The sequence below is a fragment of the Talpa europaea genome (genome assembly GCF_964194135.1).
Source record: "Talpa europaea genome assembly, chromosome: 11".
Lineage (NCBI taxonomy): Eukaryota > Metazoa > Chordata > Mammalia > Eulipotyphla > Talpidae > Talpa > Talpa europaea.
Window position 1 is genome coordinate 14,655,844 of NC_140078.1, and position 16,683 is coordinate 14,672,526.

Consider the following 16,683-nt stretch of genomic DNA (forward strand, 5'->3'; position numbering starts at 1 on the left):
TCCCAGAGCCCCAAGGAGGTAGTTTTAGGACAAATAAAAGGCGCACAGGGCAGGGAACAAACCTGCAGCTTGTTAGTTATACCAATGGGTTTTGGCCGAGCCTGTGGACTGCACCAGCTCGTGGGCTGTGCACTCAAAGGGGCTCATGAGAGAATGCAGTGAAGAGGGGTCAGCAGCCTGCCCCTCATGGCCCTCCCTTCCCAGCATCAGGGAGATTGGGGTTATGAAATTATAGGGCCAGAGGGAGACCCACCACCTCTCTACTGAGTGCTGTGCAGGGTGTTGCCATGGGCACCTTGGATTTGTGGCATGAGGGCATCACTGCTGCAGCAGAAGCAGGCTGGCAGCCCTGGGGCCAGGGAGGAGTCCACAAGGACCAACTGGCCAACTGGTTTCACCAATCATTCCAGAAAGGCAAAGCTGGGCCAAGGGTCTTGAGCATTCACTTGGGAGGGGTGGGGGCCCCAGCAGCCCCTCACTGTGATGGCTCAGTCCACAGAGGGTTGAATAAAATAGGCTGGATTGGAACAGTCTGAAAATTAATCTCTGGTTACCAGAGATGTTTGTCGAAATTGACAACATGAACTCACCCCTCTCCCTAGAAAGCCTTTCCAAAGGCAGCTTCTCACACAGCTTCGTTCTAATACCCATCAGTAAAACCTAATGATCAGGATACAATCCACGAATGCAAGCAAATGCAGTTACTTCCTGCCTGGAGTTTTACAGCCTAGAATAGATTTTTAATCAAATACCCCTTGGGAAACACTAACTTTGCTCCCCTTCCTCTCCTCCATTTTCTGATACTTGCACCCAAGAGGAAAAATGTGGTTGGAGCTATTCCAGGAGTGCAATGGCCTGTTTTCCCACCCTGGTATCTGGGCAGTCCCACAGGTGAGTCCCAACATGAGCAAGGCTGAGGCGAGCAGGCCTGTGCCCATCCCATCTAGCCCATGTGGGTTCATGGCTCCTTTTGAACACAGAGAGGACTTTCTGCTCCTGTCAATTGTGGATGGAGGCCCAAATCCTGGTAAGACTCTGGGCAAGACGTTGGGTCTCAGTTTAGCAGGCCCCCGTCCCTGCTAAAGACATGTTGGCAGTGGTATCAGACTCTGAGACTTCACCTTGATCCTCTTAGAAATAGCTTACAAATTCCCAGTCTCATCTGCTTCCCATGAGCCCAGCTGTGTCATTCCTGCACATGTTGATCGAGCGTGTGTGTGTTAATTATATGTGACATGCGAGTACTGGTCCAAAGAAGCCCTTACGCACATCAGAACCAGAACGCCAGCCTGCCCTTCCGTAACTAACAGCAGGGGGCGTCATGAAGCCACCAAGGGCCTGGTTTCTGATGAGACAATGCAGCGGGAAGCAGACCATGGGAAGTGGAGATGCGACGGGCCGCTGAGTGAGAGGTGGGCTCAGCGTTCCTCTGGAATGCTGAGCCCACCTCCCCCCACCACCCCAGTTGCCCCCTGAAGCCTCCCCAGCCAAGGCTGCTGGGTTGGCCTAGATTCCAGCAACACCCGCCTCCCCCCTACTCTCTCCATCACACAGAGACTAGGAGATGCGGCAGCAGCCATGCACCTTCTCCTCCATGTCCTCCATGGGGGCCTTGAACTTTAAGAGCGGGGGGTCTCCACTGGTGACCGTGTAGTACACTGAGGTCCCGTTGCTGCTGTACGGTGAAGTTCTGCCTCCTATCAAGGGGGCCTTGCCTTCGCTGCTGCCCTCGCCCGTCCTGCCCATGCTGCTGCCCAGGTGGGTGCTCAGGAAGGGGTGGCTGAGCAGCTTGGCTGCCGCCCGCTGCCGCTTCAGCTCCAGAAGCGTCTGGGGGCTCTGTTCCTTGTAGCCACTCCAGGGCGGGGTGGCATCGGCCACCCCGGGGTTGCCATAGGCCACATTGTAGTCGGGCACCTCATGCACTTTCCAGACATCCCCGTTGGACAGCGCATACTGGTAGGCGCTGACTGGAGCCCGGAGCCCATTCTCAACAGGTACATCCATTTCACTTCGGGGGATCTTGGTCGGAAATTCAGAGAGCAACACGGGCTTCTCCAGCCTGGGGTTCTGAGGGAGAGAAAGACACTGTTACCAGCCAGCGAGAGGAGCTGAAGCCACGATCTGCTTGCACCTTTGCAGAGGGCATTACTGTTTAGGCCTGTTCTCCGTGTTCCCTGCCTGGGTACCAATACTCCACATCCCTTCGGGGAACTCACAAGCTCTGTGCTCCAGTGGAGCAGACCAAGTCCCATGCTTGCCCCAGAAGCTGGACGAGACTCCAGGTCTAGACAGTCAACCGGCTCACTACATAATAGGTTCAGGGATGGATCCTTGACTAGCTAGTTCAGTGAAACTCAGTTCTCAGATGTTTGCTAGATGATTAGGGGAAAGAAGTCCTGTTTCTCTAGCTACTGGGAGGTAAGAAAGATGTCAGCTGGAGGCTGGGCGCCAACTCAAGGGGTCTGCTTGGCAGTGAAGCCAACACAAAGGAAGACTCTGTCACAGAGAGAGAGAGAAAGAGAGAGAGAGAGAGAGAGAGAGAGAGAGAGAGAGAGAGAGAGAGAGAGAGAGAGAGAGACTGTATCCTGATGCTTTTGTAGCCCCAGGACTCAGGGGGCCCAGACTTTTCAGTGTCACAAGTTAGCCAAGCCCTTTTTTGGTGTAAGGTGGTTTCAGATGGGTTTCGGTCACTTATGCTGTCTCCCCTGTGTCCTGGCTCATCCCCACCAGCCTCCCTCGGAGGCTCTGAGATGAAGAGGTGAGGCCAGGCCAGGCCCATCCTCCTCCCGAAGTGGTGGCTGACACCGGGGCAGAGCGTGAGGCCACTCACCGGGTCCTTGTTCTCCTGGTCCGTCCTGGTCTCCCTGATGTCCCCGTTGTAGGTGGCGGTGCGCTGGTCCTCCGCCGCACTGCGCTGCTGCCACAGAATGGCCTCCCCCTCGTACTCTTTCCTGTACAGGTTGGTCCTGTCCGACAGGCTGGCTCGACGCACCACCTTCCTGGGGGGGAGAGAGGGGCTGCTGGGACGCTGTGCCACCCTGGCCCATGCTGCTCATGCTGCTCGTGGAAGTCAGTAGCAGGACACAGACTGCGGGCCCCCCGGTTGGCCCACCACCAACTCACCCGCGGCTGCCGGCACTGGACGTCCGCCGGCTCAGGGACGACTTGTGCCGCAGCTGGGACTTCATGATCACGTCGTGCTTGTGTTTTAGCTCCAGCAGCAGGACCTTGAACTCCTCCTCCTCACACAGGTCTGAAGGGGCAGAGGAGTGCATTGTTGGGGTCGGTGCAGGGGCCTGTGGCCTCCAAGGGTCTTCCAGATCAAGGGAGCTGCCACCCCAACCCACTGAAACTCCTAGTGTTTTAAGGGGCATGCTGGGAGAAAATAATGCCAGCCTTATTTCCCAGGGGTACACCCCAATCCATTAAGGGGAGTTAGAACAGGAGGTCCAGGGTCATGCACAGTTACAACTCATAAGTTTCCCAGCCATGAACAAAGGCGTCATACACCTTTGAGAGTTGAGAATTTCCAAGTGGAGTCATCAACTCTCCACTGATAAAAGAAGTATCAAGGAAACAAGCAGGTACCCATGGAGACCAAGCAAGCCATTATGTGGAGATGCCGAGAAATCCGCATCTTCCTCACCACTCGCACCATGTAATCCTTCCATTCATCTACCTACTGATTCAGTGATCTAATCATCCATCCACAGATTCATCCTCTACCCACCCTCTTCTTATCCATCCATCCACTCACCTGAATATTCATCCACGCATCCATGCATCCATTCATCCACTAATCTATCATCCATTAATTTATTCATTCATCCTTCTATCCATCTACACACCAATCCGCCATGTGTCCAGTCATATATTCAACCATTTATCCCACTAACCATCAAAAACTGATGAATGCCTACTGTGTACCAGGTGCTGCATTGGACTCACCTATTGGCATCTCATCCATGGATGTTCTAGCACTGAGACTGGCCCCATGGGACACCAATAGCTCTGCCATCTGCATCTGAAATACAGGAATATGCCCAAGGTTCCCTGCCCAATGCTCAGAAAGTGTAGGAGCTGGATAGAGTGCCCAAGGACTCTTAGGATGTGATCCCAGAATGGTGGAAGCTAAGGTGATTTCCAGGGAAGGCTCTGAATCCTAGAGCCAGGAATCCTAGCAAATGCAATGGGCTTGACCATCTTCCAGCACACCTGGACCATGCCAAGGTTCAGAAGGAGTCAATCGTAACTCTAGAGCTGTCTAGAGCTAAGGAGTGGTTGTAAAAGGTACAATCAGAGTTTTCTATCTGGGCAACCAATGGAGAAACTACTCAAAGCAGAGACATGGAGAATTTTCTAATTTGGCAAATGTCATTATCATCTTGTTGGGATATAATGTCTCAATCATTTTGTGGAGCTCCCTAAACCTTTTCATATCCCACAAACCAGCTATAGTCAACATTGAAGTAGGTCTTGTGTTCTTATGAAACAACTGCCAGTCCAAAGGGCAGCAGGTTCACCCTGTGCTTTCCCCCTCAGTCCTGTGGATGAGAACTACCTGTCCCCAGAAGGCAGCCGCGTGCAGGGGCTCCCAGCCATCCCAGTCCTTCACATCCACACGCACTCCATGGTCCAGGAGGAGCTCCGCTGCCCGCAGGAAGCCATTAGCTCCAGCTACGTGCAGCTGCAGGAAAGGAAAGAAGTGAGCATTCCTGATGGGGGCTGGTCCCACATTTGGAAGCAGGATTGCCCATACCCTACCCAAGTCCCAGATCATTTTGGGGGTGAGTAGCATGGAATAGAATGAGACGGAAATACCATCCACACTGCAGGATTGTTAAGTCTACAATTATGGACCTAGAAGGTAAGACAGAGAGGTAAGCTCTTCTCCCCTCTGGTTGATCTTAGAGCCCCTGCAGTTAAGGCAAGAGAGCTTACTAATTCCTTACTATGCACCGAGACCCGTGGAAGGGGGTCTTATGGTCTAATATGGTGGTGTTAAAATGTGACTACAAAGTCTTTGACACAGTTCCCTTTAAAAGATGAATAATTCCTCTCCTCTTGAATGTGGATCAGAATAAATGAGTAGTTTCCAACTAATTGGTTATCGTGAAATGGCTGGATGTGGTTTCTGCAGTGAGGTCATTAAAAGGCATTGTTGCTTCAATCTCTTGGCCTCTTGGATCCATCGTTCTAAGAAGAGGCAGCCACCATGTTGTGAAGACCCTCAAGCAGCCCTGAGGGGAGGCCCTATGGTGGTGAAAACTGAGACTTCCAGCCAACAGCCAGCACTTACTTGCCAGCCAGGGGTATGCCACCCTGAAAGTGGATCTTCCAGCCCAGTCCACTCTTTAGATTCTGCAGCCCTTGATAACATCACAACTGCAACCTCATGACAGACCCCTAATAAGAGCCATCCAGCTAAACTGTTCCCAATTTCCTACCCCACTGAAAATGGGGTAAGATAATAAAAGTTTATTATTGCTTAAAGATGCCAAGTTTGGGGGTAGCATTTTATGCAGCAATAGATAGCCAATACATCCAATAAGGGCAAGTCCCATGTTGAGGTCCCAATCTACCTGCACCGTTCAGGCCTCTGGGGATGAAGCCACCTGCAGAGCTTGGTTGTTCCACTTGCTCAATTTCCCAGAAAATACATAAAATATTTCATATGGGATAAGCATCCAGTAAGTGATACTGACATGGTATCTCAGACGGTCAGAAGCCCCTAGGTTAGAACAAGGAGCACCAGGGAATGAGCAAAGGAACGAGAAGATGAGGCAAAGATAAGTCAGAGCCCAGTCCAAGTGGGAGAGAGAGGTCAGAGCCCTCGGAGGCCCACAGAAGACTGGCTGGGAGGATATCAGAGGCAACCAGAGGGCTCGGGGTCAGCAGCACCCCAACCAATGGGACAGAGAAGCACAGCCCTGGAGGGCCCAGTGAGCCCCAGAGGAGCACCAGCAGGTTGGATGATGTGCTGGTATGGCCTGGTCTTGACTTAGCACTGCAGTTCCCTCTCACAACTGGACTCCATCCTGGAGCACTGGGCTGAGCAGATCTGAGCATTGACCCAGTTGGTAGAAAAGAGCATGAGAGTAGGGCTCAGGAACCCTGTGGGGGTGCCCAGTGGTCACCTCTGGACCACCAGCTCAGGCCTTAGGGTGTAGAGGGTACTCAGTGAGCCCTGCCTGATGAGCTCAAGATCCCAAGACCAAAAGCAAAAATTCTGACTATTTCACTTTCTAAGATAATCGTCGGTTCAAGTGAAGTTGGATACACACGGGTCATCAGAAACTAGCAAGACTGTTGTGACGTCGCCACAGTGAATAGCATCAGAAAGAGTTAGTAGGTGAATTTCACCCATAAAATCACATGGAAAAGTTTACTTGTGTGCTCTCATGTCTCTGTCATTTTTTGCTAAAACTGTCCTTCATTTTCAACACAAACCAACTCTACACTCACTTGCTGCTATTTTTGTAATTCAAAGGGGGAATTTCAAAATATGTGATCTACAACATTGAGTACAACGATCACAAAGGCATTGTATAACTACTGTTGTGTCCTGCCAAGATGTATTTAAATACTGGGGAGACCAAAAAAGTACAATGACAAGCACTACCTGTGTAGTACTGTATTTTCGATTAGCCTGTTAATTATGCTTCGTGAAGTCTGTTGATACCTTTTTTATTTGTTAAAAATAAAAGAGGTGAATCTCATCAGAATGAGCTACTCTGTGGATAGCAATTTATATGGTAAAGCACGCGGATCTAGGCCTACACGACAAACACCCAGCTGTCTCATGCTGCTCATGGAAGTCAGTAATGGGACACAGACTGTGATGCTATTAAAGCAACTCAGTAACAGAACATTAGGATGTCGGCTAAAATATCACCAATCAGTGCCAGAATTTTATAGAATGCTTTATAATGTTGTAGTGTTTTGTTTCACTGTTTAGGCAGTAAAAAATATCACTAATGTGATTGTGTCTCTTATCCATAGAATCCAGATTTAGATATCTCTCCACACACACAAAAAAAAAAAATCCCAAGACCCTCCCTGGGTACTGATGACCAGCCCAAAGCCCAAGTCCAGGGCAGCCATGGGGTGGGATGGGACCAAACTCAGTTTCAGTTTAGAGGCTGCAGAAGAAGATCTCCCTAACACTGGGCTGCTTTATGCTGTGAGAGCCTAAAGAGAGGACAGGATTCCCTAGTCAAGGACACTCGAACAGATAGGATGAGTGGAGCTAACTGGGCAGATCTAAGAGAGAAGGTTCAATTGTTCCCTATTTCCAAAGTCTAGTAATGTAGGTGGCACTAGGGAGGTATGTGTTTGTGTGCTGGCTGGCTGGCAGTGTCTGGACTCAAGTCAGGGAGCCCAAAGAGAGGCTACCGTAGCAATATCAGGGATTGTTGATGGGGCAAGGCAGAAGGTTAGGAGGGGAGACACTGAGGCAAAGGAATGGACCGGTGCAAAGCAAGATGACATGGGTGGGCTTATAAATGGTGGCACTAGTCCCGAAGGGAAGGATATCATTGGAAGAGGAGAAATAATGAGCTGAGTATGGACACCTGGAATTTGAGGTAAAGAAGACAGAACAGGTAGACAGCAGAGGCCAGTCTCCTACTGAGAGTGGCAGGTTCTCAAAGAGGCTGAACCCTGCTCTGCTAACTTCATATTCTGGGGCAACCCTGGCCCCAAGGGAGTCTGGAGGAGGTCCAAGGCCACAAACAGACTTCAGCTGTCTAGAACTGACCTCTACTGGGGGCTGGCCCAGTTTGGCTTAGTTGCTCCAGGTTCTGATAATGACCCCTGCCCCCAGCCCTGAATTCAAACCAGCCTGGCCCCTCTCCTCACCAGTGTGGCACCCTGGGCATCTACCCAGTCAAGGTCCTGGCCTGCTGCGATCATACAGTGGATGTCTGCTATCATCTGCTGCTCAGGAGCTGCCCGCATCTCATTGATTTTCTCCTGGGTGATGCCTGCAGTGGAAAAGGGGGGACTCATTCAGTATTCCCAGGAAAGGAAGGACAGATGGAGGGGCAAGGCTCCTGCTCCCCAGGCCCTGGCAGTCAAGGGAGTGGATAGATACTTGTCTCCCAGGCCTGATAAACATAAACTATATACTAGAACAAGGCCCATTCCAACCTGGGCCCCAGCGGACACTATTAACATCAATTACTGTTACATATGCTGTTCTTATACCTGAAATCCCTGCCATTCACCTGTCTTCCTCCAGTGCTCAAATCACTGGCTCTATCTCATCCTTCAGTTCCAGCCCCATCGCCCTGTCGCCAAGTTGGCCTCCCCTCACCACCCTGTCTGAACCTATTCGTTTTTGTTTTTTTTTTTTGTCTCATTCGTGGCTTTGTTTGTAGTCCCAGGCACAATGCTCAGTGAATGGACGAACTGCTGAAAATAGAATTTTGAATGGAGAGTTGAATAAATTGTAGTAGATAGGCTCAGAAATATAGTTGATAGCCAAAAAAGTTTAAGTGTTAACCAGCAGCTACTAATGGTATTTAAAGAGAGTGACATGCTCTATGAAAAGGTCTCTAAGAGCAAGCATTCATGGAGAGAGTTTGGGGGAGGTCTGTAAACTTGAAAGGAGAAAAAAAATGACATGTTTATTTTCACTAACCTTTAAATGAAATCAAATTTCCTTCCATTCAAACAAAACCCACAAATTCAGCAGTGCCTGTGGCCTCATCATCAACAGAAACAGTAGGCACAGTCATATCACGTTATCTTAATGTTTCATGGATTAAAAAAGTCTATATTACACGCTGCAAAATATTTTGATAGTTGTATTTTAATATAATTGGTTTTCTTTATAATCCTATAATTCGGAGAACCACATGTCAAGACATCACACTGAGAAGGGGTCCAGATGAAGAACTTCTGCAGGAGGTAGGCAGGAAAAGCCTTGGGGGAAGGGGGACGCGGGAGAGACCTCATCCACATATCACAGCCATCCTGGCACAGCAGCCTGGGGCACGGCCCGGGTCTGCATTTGAGCTGTATTTCTGAAGAGGCGCTTCAGAAGTGTATGTGTGGAGCGGGGGGTGGGGACAGAGGAGCGGGCAGGTCTCTGTGATTGCCACATTTGTTTCCTCTCTGAAGCTCATTTGTGAACTGAGAACAGCCCACATCTTGTTTATCTGGGTCCCTGGCAGCCAGCGCAGTGCCTGGCACAGAGCAGGCACGGTTAATGTTCTGGACATTTTATCTTCCCAAATGGGAATATATCACTTTATCGTGAATGTTTACTGAATTGTCGCAGCTGACGATGAGGAGACAAGGCCAGATGAGGCCACCTGCCTGTGTGGGCGACATGGACAAGAACGGTACCTTCTTTCTGCATGGGGGCCTTCTGTGTCCTCATCTTGCTCATCACACAGACAACGGTAATAATGAGGAGCCATCCATGTCCTGAGTGCTGAGCATAAGGCAGGCAGGCATGTGGCTAGAAGACCAGTCCACCTGCTTTGACTTAAGGGACGCTCCCCCAGACACCACAACACCCCCACTGAACCCACTTTATGGCCGCTGCCCCACACTTACCCTGGTACGCCATGCACGTCTCGATGACATCCAGCGTGGGCTCATCCTCGCAGAGGTCATAGGGCATGTTCCCATCAGAGTTGACAGCAAGCAAGTCGGCCCCACTGCACAGAAAGGGTCAGTGTGAGGGCCAAGTGGATGTGGCTAGACTTGCTCTGCTGCCTCTGCTCTCAGGCCCTCCCCCCTAGGACTGTGCAATCCTATCCTCCTAGCCCCCCACCATCCCACCATGGGATAGCCCAACAAAGACTGCAGCTTCAGGATCCAGGACCCCCAACTACGAGGGGCCATAATTCCAGGAGGGCTAGCCCAGCAGACCTCCCCAGCTTCCTGCTCTGTGGAGCCAGCAGGCAGGAACTTAGGATGGATGTCAAAGCCTTCCCTGGTATCAATAACAAAAATAACATTAACAGCAGCAACACTAGTATCAGGCATCTGCTTAGAGCCAGGCTTGATCTAAGTCCTTCACGTACATCATCTTATTTAAGTCTCTTAATAATTCCCCTGGGTCAGTATTGTTCATCCCATTTCACTCAAGGGGAAACAGATTCAGATAGATCCAGTCACTTGTCCAAGGACACACAGTTAAGATATGGTAGGGTTTAAGACTCAAACCTGGTATCTCTCATGCCAGATCTTTGCATTTCTCCACATTCTATTTCCATCTTTGCCTACATACAAAAGATTCTGTGGTGGCCCTCCACTTCTTCCTCCAAGTTTCTGTCCAAAAGACTGACTAGAACATGGATAAGACAGAATCATGGGGCTCCCTGGCAGAGTCTACCCTTTGGGTCAGTGATTCACAAACATGGTGCTGGGATGCCCTGCAGCAGAATTACCTGGGAGCCATCAAAATACTGATTTCTGGGATCCAATCCAGATCTCCCCAAGAAGTCTCTGGGGGTGGGGCTCAGGATTATATATTCCAATCCCAGGTCCCACTGGCACAGATGAGCATGGGGGCCCACTGTGCCAGGTTGGTATCATTCTTTTTCCTCCAGGCACTATCACTAATTAGACTGCATAGCCACACCCAGGTTCTCATCAGAGGGGCAGGCATGGGTTACTAGGCAATCCTTGAGCCAAACAGCCTCCACTGTGGCCTCTCTGAGCTTCCCTGTGCTCTTGGGCAAGTTGGTCTACCTCTCTGAACCAGGGCAGCAGTATTGTCATCTCATCCTCCCTTCCCCCTCATTATACAGGCTCTTGCTGCTCTGCCAAGACCTCTGCTAAAAGTCAGCTGTCTTAGCCATTCTTCATAACTCCCGATATATACTCAGAGGTTCTCCTTTGTCTCCTGGGATCCCAGTCTACTGGTCTTGCTTTGTCTCAGCTCTGCTACTGAAATCGCCTGATTTCCTGTCTGGTTTCCTGAGGACTTTTGCATCCCTGAGTGCCCAGTGCCCAGCCTGGACCAGCTCAGGTACCTGAGCTAATTATCAGATGAATGCAGCTGAATATACTTGAAATTGAATGTTGCCTTTTCTGTGTGTTTATAAAACCCAAGCAAACTAGAAAGAATTTCAGGGCAGGAAAGACCAATCAGAGCTGTAGACATAGAAATGGTCTTATTCCTGGGGAAGACCTGCTGCTCGGAACACCCAAAGCAAATTCACCCAAAGCATGTAGACAGGATTTGGGGGGCAGGGCCAAGGAAGTTTGCTTGTTTTTTTAATAGCAAGAATAACAAGTACACACAAAGAAAGTGGAAGAAATGAATATAGACTCATGGACACTGAAAAAAAGATTTTAAAAAATGATACATTGATATGAATGCCAGACAGAGGCACTACAAGACAACTACACACCCATAGCTCTATTAACACTGATGCCACAATTGTCAACAAAATACTAAAAACCAATTCAGCAGCATATTAAAAGGAGTGTGCATGATGTTCAAATGGTATTTGTTCCTAGAATGCAAGGATGGCTCAAGACATGAAAAACAACTGATGTAATTACACATTAAGAGAATGAGGAAAAGAACCAGATGATCGTCTCAATAAATACAGAAAAAGCATTCAACAAAATTCAACAACCTTTCACTATAAAAATTACTCAAACTAGGAATAGAAGGAAATTACAACAACATAATAAAACCCATATTTGAAAGGCTTGACAATAGACATTTCTCCAAAGAAGATATACAAATGATTAATAAGAAAATGAAAAGATTCTCAAGATAATTAATCATTAGGAAAATGCAAGTCAAAACTACAATGAGCTGTGATTTTGTAGCCTTAGGATGGCTACTATGAAAAAAAAAAAAAAACAACCAGAAAATAAATGTTAGTGAGGATCTGTGAGAACTAGAAACCTTTGTACACTGTTGATAGGACTATAAAAAGGTACAGCTGCTGTGCAAAACAATATGGTAGTTCCTCAAAAAGTTAAAAGTGGAATTATCATATGATCCAGCAATTCTGCAGGGTCTTCAAGAGATGTGTTCAGAGCAACAGTACTCACAAAAACTAAAGTGCAGAAGTAACCCAAGTGTCCATCAATAGATGAATACAGGACACACATGATGGAGTATTATTTGGCCCTAAAAGAGAAGAAATTCTGACACCTGCTCTAAGATGGATGAACATGCTAAGTGAAATCAAGTCAGTCACAAACAGACAAACACTATATGGTTCCACTTATATGTAGTCCTTAAATAGTCAAATTTGTGGACAGGCAGTAGAATGGTGGTTGTAAGAGCCGGGGTGAAGAAAATGGAACATTATTGTTTGATGGAGATGGAGTGTCAGTTGGGAAGATGAATTCTGGGGATGGATGGTGGAGATGGTTGCACAGGAAAACCACTGAACACCTAAAAATGGTTACAATGGTCAATTTTATGTTCTGTGTCTTTTATTATAACAAAATTTGAGATAAAAAAGAAAGTGAAAGGGAAGAAATGGTGTGTACATGCAAGAGTGAAGGAGAGAGAGAGATTGAGAGAAAAGGATAGAGACACACAGCGATAGAGAAAGAAAAGGGGTATTAGGAGGAAGAGGAGGAGATAGAAACAGAGAGAAAGAGACGAAGAGAGGATATAGAGGGGGAAAGAGAAGAGAGTTTGTGGGCACTAAGTGGGAGGGAGGGAGGAAGGGATGGAAGAGGAAACAGTGAAAAAAGAACTTGGGTGAAATAGAAGGGCAGGAGGCTGTTCTGGGGTGGGGGGGCACGTACTACTGAACGAGGAGTTTCACCAGGTTGATGTGCCCACAGGTGGCTGCGGCGTGCAGGGGTGTCCACAGCTCGTTGTCCTTGGCATTCACGTTGGCACCATGGGAAAGGAGCAGCTTGACAATTTCCTCAAAGTTGTCGATGCAGCACTGTGAGGGGACACAGGCAGAGTCAGCTCCAGCAAGGCCCGACTTCTGGAGTGGACACACTGGGGCCCCCTCCATGAGGACAGTGAGTCAAACTGCCTGAGCTGGAATCCAGTGCCGTGACTTAAATGCTGCATGATCCTGGGACGTCACCAAGCCTTTCTGAGCCTGTTCTCTTGTGACTGAGTTGGTAATATAACATAAAAATATAATATTTTAAAAGTCAGCTATAAAATACTCTGTAAGTGTTAGTGGAATGGAACATAATTTTAAACGAAGCTTTAAGCCCTTTTTTCTTTTAAATTTCAGAAGATTTTCTTCAAACAAAATTGTATGAAGAACTGGAACTTACATATACAATAAATTCAAGCAGAGCTGCTCAGATTAAAGCAAGTGTGTGTCATTGGCCAGGGTGGGGAGCAGTGATTGGGGTCCCCCTTCCAGGCAGTGTCTCTGGATCATAGCTTGAAAGCTCTGATTTAGGAATTTCTGACCCAGGATTTAGTGACCAAGCCTCCCCCTCAAAGAACCTGCTCTTCATGAGGGCTCCAGGGGGCCCAGACTCCGTGTTCAGCCATGGGTCAGGAGCCTGCAGCCCCCCTGAAGAGATGCAGGGCTCCAGCAGCCATGAGAGCCCACAAACTCTAGGGACAGTAAGTGAAGGATCCCAAGGGGACAGAGGAGCCTCAACCCAGGGCCATGAGAGGGAGAAGCCAGGACAGAGGAGAGAAGCCAGGAGTCACATTTTATTGCAGGATGGAGAAGCCAGGAGAGAAGGAAGCAAAGGACCTGTGCTGAGCGCTGCCCCTCCTGAGGGCACGGTCCTCAGTGCAATGGGCGGCACTGCAGAGTTATACTCACAGGAGCAGCATGATCAGACTTAAAACATCTTTTGTAACCCATCCTCTGCCTGTATGTGGAAAGCAGGTTGCAAGCACACAGCTTTCGGAGTAGGGTTTTAGAGGCACCCAGTTATAAGATGACAGTGTCCTGGCCTACAGGAGTGATGGTGGGCATGGGGAGATGTGACTGGGTGCCAGCAGAAGGAGTGGGGGTGCATTTGCAGGTGGGAATGGGGATGGATGATGCCATAACCCCCACCCCCATCAGCAGTGAAGTCAGAGCTCAGAGACACGAGGACATGTGGGGAAGGAACAGTCATTTGCACAATTGGTGCCAGAGACCCAGGTTCTCTTTCCATACCAGCTAGCCTGGCATTGGCTGGCTCTAAGTGCATATCCCTGTACAGGGGTCCACAGGGGACCCAGCGAGGCCTGGCACTGCCTCAGGTCATCAGGAGAAGCAGGCAGTGGCAATAAGAGGCAGCAGAGGGCGCCAAAGGCACCAGAGTGAGGCAGTGGCAACAAGTGCAGGATCCCAGACTGTCACTTGGAGAGAGGTGGGGGAACCCCTGCGGAAGGGAGAGAGGAAGAGCTGCCCAGCCCCTGGGGTCATGGAACAGGGAGATCAGAAAACCCATTCTTAGAGGCTGCAGAAAACGAGGACTGTAGGGGAACCTCAAGTCAAAAGGGGGGGAGATAGTGCACCCAGGATTCTAGTTGGGTGAGAGGGCTCCTGGGGGCTGGGCCAGCCAACACCTGGGAATCATGGCCCAAGCATGGTCTAGGTGCAGGGCTGCCCATCGTGGGCAGTGCCTGGAGGAGGGGGCTGACTTCTCCTCCCACCTCCCCCACCGTAGGACTTGGCACCTGGCAGCTGGCTGGCTCCTTCCACCCCCTCACTTGCCCCATCCACCCTACCACAGGGTGGATCCCATCTCTGCATCGCTGCCCCATCCCCACTGCCTGGTGGAGGCTCCCCATCTCTCCCGCCTCCCTGCTGCTCCCCCTGCACACCCTCCACCACAGGCTTCCTCATTGCTCCAGTCCTGCTGCTCTCAGTTTACAAACCTCGGAGGCTTCCTGTTGCCAAGAGAAGAAACCCACACTGTTTCAGTGGCGTGCAAAGTGCTTCATGTGTCAGAGCAGCAGTGACAATCACAACAACAGCCAGACAACAGCGTAATAATGTCCCACTCTCCCAGACACCAGCTAGGGCTTTCCAAGGTGGTCCAGGAGCGGCGAGCCTGGCTAACCCTTGGGCCCACGCTGTCTCGATTAATGCCTAGAACAGTTCCAGTGCTGCACAACCACATGTGTCTAGAAGCACCATGCTGGGCAAAGGAGAGGCACAGAACATTCCACCGCTGTAGAAACTTCTCCCGGACAGTGCTGTCCCTGAGCCTCAGCTCCCTGAGCTATGAAACAGGGACAACGATGTCGTAGCATCAGCCCTCACACCACATAAGTGGTTCTCAGAGCAGTGAGTGTGTGGTACATTTTAATGACAACAACAATATCCAATATCTATCCTGTGTCAGGTGATGCTTGCAGGGTAATAGGCATTCATTTAATCCCAGAACAACAGATGAGGGGGGTTCTTATCATCCCTCTTTTACAGATGAGGAAAGTGAGGTACAAAGAGCTTAAGTAACTTGTCCAAGGCCACAGGTAGAATTTGTGGATGTCAGAAGGGACAGGAGGGCCTCCCTGGTAGCGCAAGGGGTGAAGCGCAAACTGTGTAGCTGTCCGCAGCCTCTGGAGCACGAGTTCAAGTTCGGTCCCCAGCCAGTCAAGTTCGATCCACACTCAGTCTCTGGTGAATCCTCTCATCCCGCCCCCCTGCACCTGTGGCCTGTACCCCGGTTCTTATACGCATAAATAAATAAATCTTTTTTAAAAAAGAAGGGACAGGAGAAGCTGGGAGGACACCCAGAAAACCAGGGGGTGATGGCTGAGGGCGGGTCTTTGGGTCAGGGCAGTGGGGAGTCTGTCATCCCATCTGGCCCTCACAAGGAGGTAGAGAGACTGTCCCCCCACCCCACCAAGCCCAGGCTCTGGCAGCCTGGCTTCTCACCCACCCACTGCACCAAGTCCACCCCCAGAAACTTGGGTCAGAGCACAGGGAGGTGACATTGGCTCCATTCACTAAGTTGGCATGCACATATTGAGCACCAACTGCATGCCAATACAGGGAAAGATGCGGAGGTACGCTGGTGAGCAAGACACAGGGGCTGTGCCCTAGTGCGGCTCAGAATCTGGGGCACAGACCAATCAAAAAATCATGCTAATGACTAATTTGACAAATAATAGTGATGCTCAGCAGGAAAGGATATATATACAGCAGCACATATGCTCATAGCCCCTTGCTGCAGACTGAGTGCAGCGGTCAGTGCAATGGGGAGGAGCACAGTACGTGCAAGGACCCCAGCCAGCAAGAACCAGGGCACTGCAGGCACCAGCCCCCAGCATCGCAGGAACACACGATTTTACAATTTAGTAAAATCAATACACTTGTGGCCTGAGCTGCCCTATGGCCGTGGCAGGCCAGACAGATTTTTGGGGACCCATTAGGAAGCCATTGCAGCACCCAGATGAAACAGAATGGCGAGAGCAGCCCCGCCTCAGAGAGCAGCCCAGTCCTTCACACTGCCTAGAAAGGCTGTGTGTTAGGATTCATGACCTGCCTGAGGTCCCATGAGACCCTGCAGATCACCATTGTCACCAGGGTGGAGGCGTGGGTGGGTGTGAACATGCTTTGTAAACTGTCAAGCTCCAAACAAATTTGCTTTGTGGTTCAAGCCCTTGGCTGGGCAGCGACCAGGCAGCACACAAAGGCTCCCTGTGTCGGGAGGCCATGCGGGTGCCACATGCACGTGCTCAGGGCCCCTGTGGGCGTGTTTGTAACTGACACACGCAGCCCCGAAGCAGACAAAAGGCTTTTTTTTTTTATTTTT

The 16,683-nt window shown here is 49.8% G+C and overlaps 1 protein-coding gene across 2 annotated transcripts in view; it reads right to left on the minus strand.

Annotated features, from left to right (window-relative positions):
• Nucleotides 1-1,557: 1,557 nt before the first annotated feature.
• Nucleotides 1,558-16,683, minus strand: part of PPP1R16B (protein phosphatase 1 regulatory subunit 16B) — a gene marked incomplete at both ends in the record, with an annotated part of 63,174 nt that continues 48,048 nt past the window's right edge. The window contains 8 exons of one of the 2 annotated variants that reach the window (XM_084247957.1): nt 1,558-2,067; nt 2,831-2,999; nt 3,124-3,253; nt 3,949-4,024; nt 4,562-4,687; nt 7,861-7,985; nt 9,568-9,671; nt 12,745-12,890. In XM_084247957.1, the coding sequence (XP_084104083.1) occupies nt 1,558-2,067; nt 2,831-2,999; nt 3,124-3,253; nt 3,949-4,024; nt 4,562-4,687; nt 7,861-7,985; nt 9,568-9,671; nt 12,745-12,890 (1,386 nt within the window). The remainder of the gene's footprint in view (nt 2,068-2,830; nt 3,000-3,123; nt 3,254-3,948; nt 4,025-4,561; nt 4,688-7,860; nt 7,986-9,567; nt 9,672-12,744; nt 12,891-16,683) is intronic. The other variant, XM_084247958.1, reaches the window with a different exon arrangement.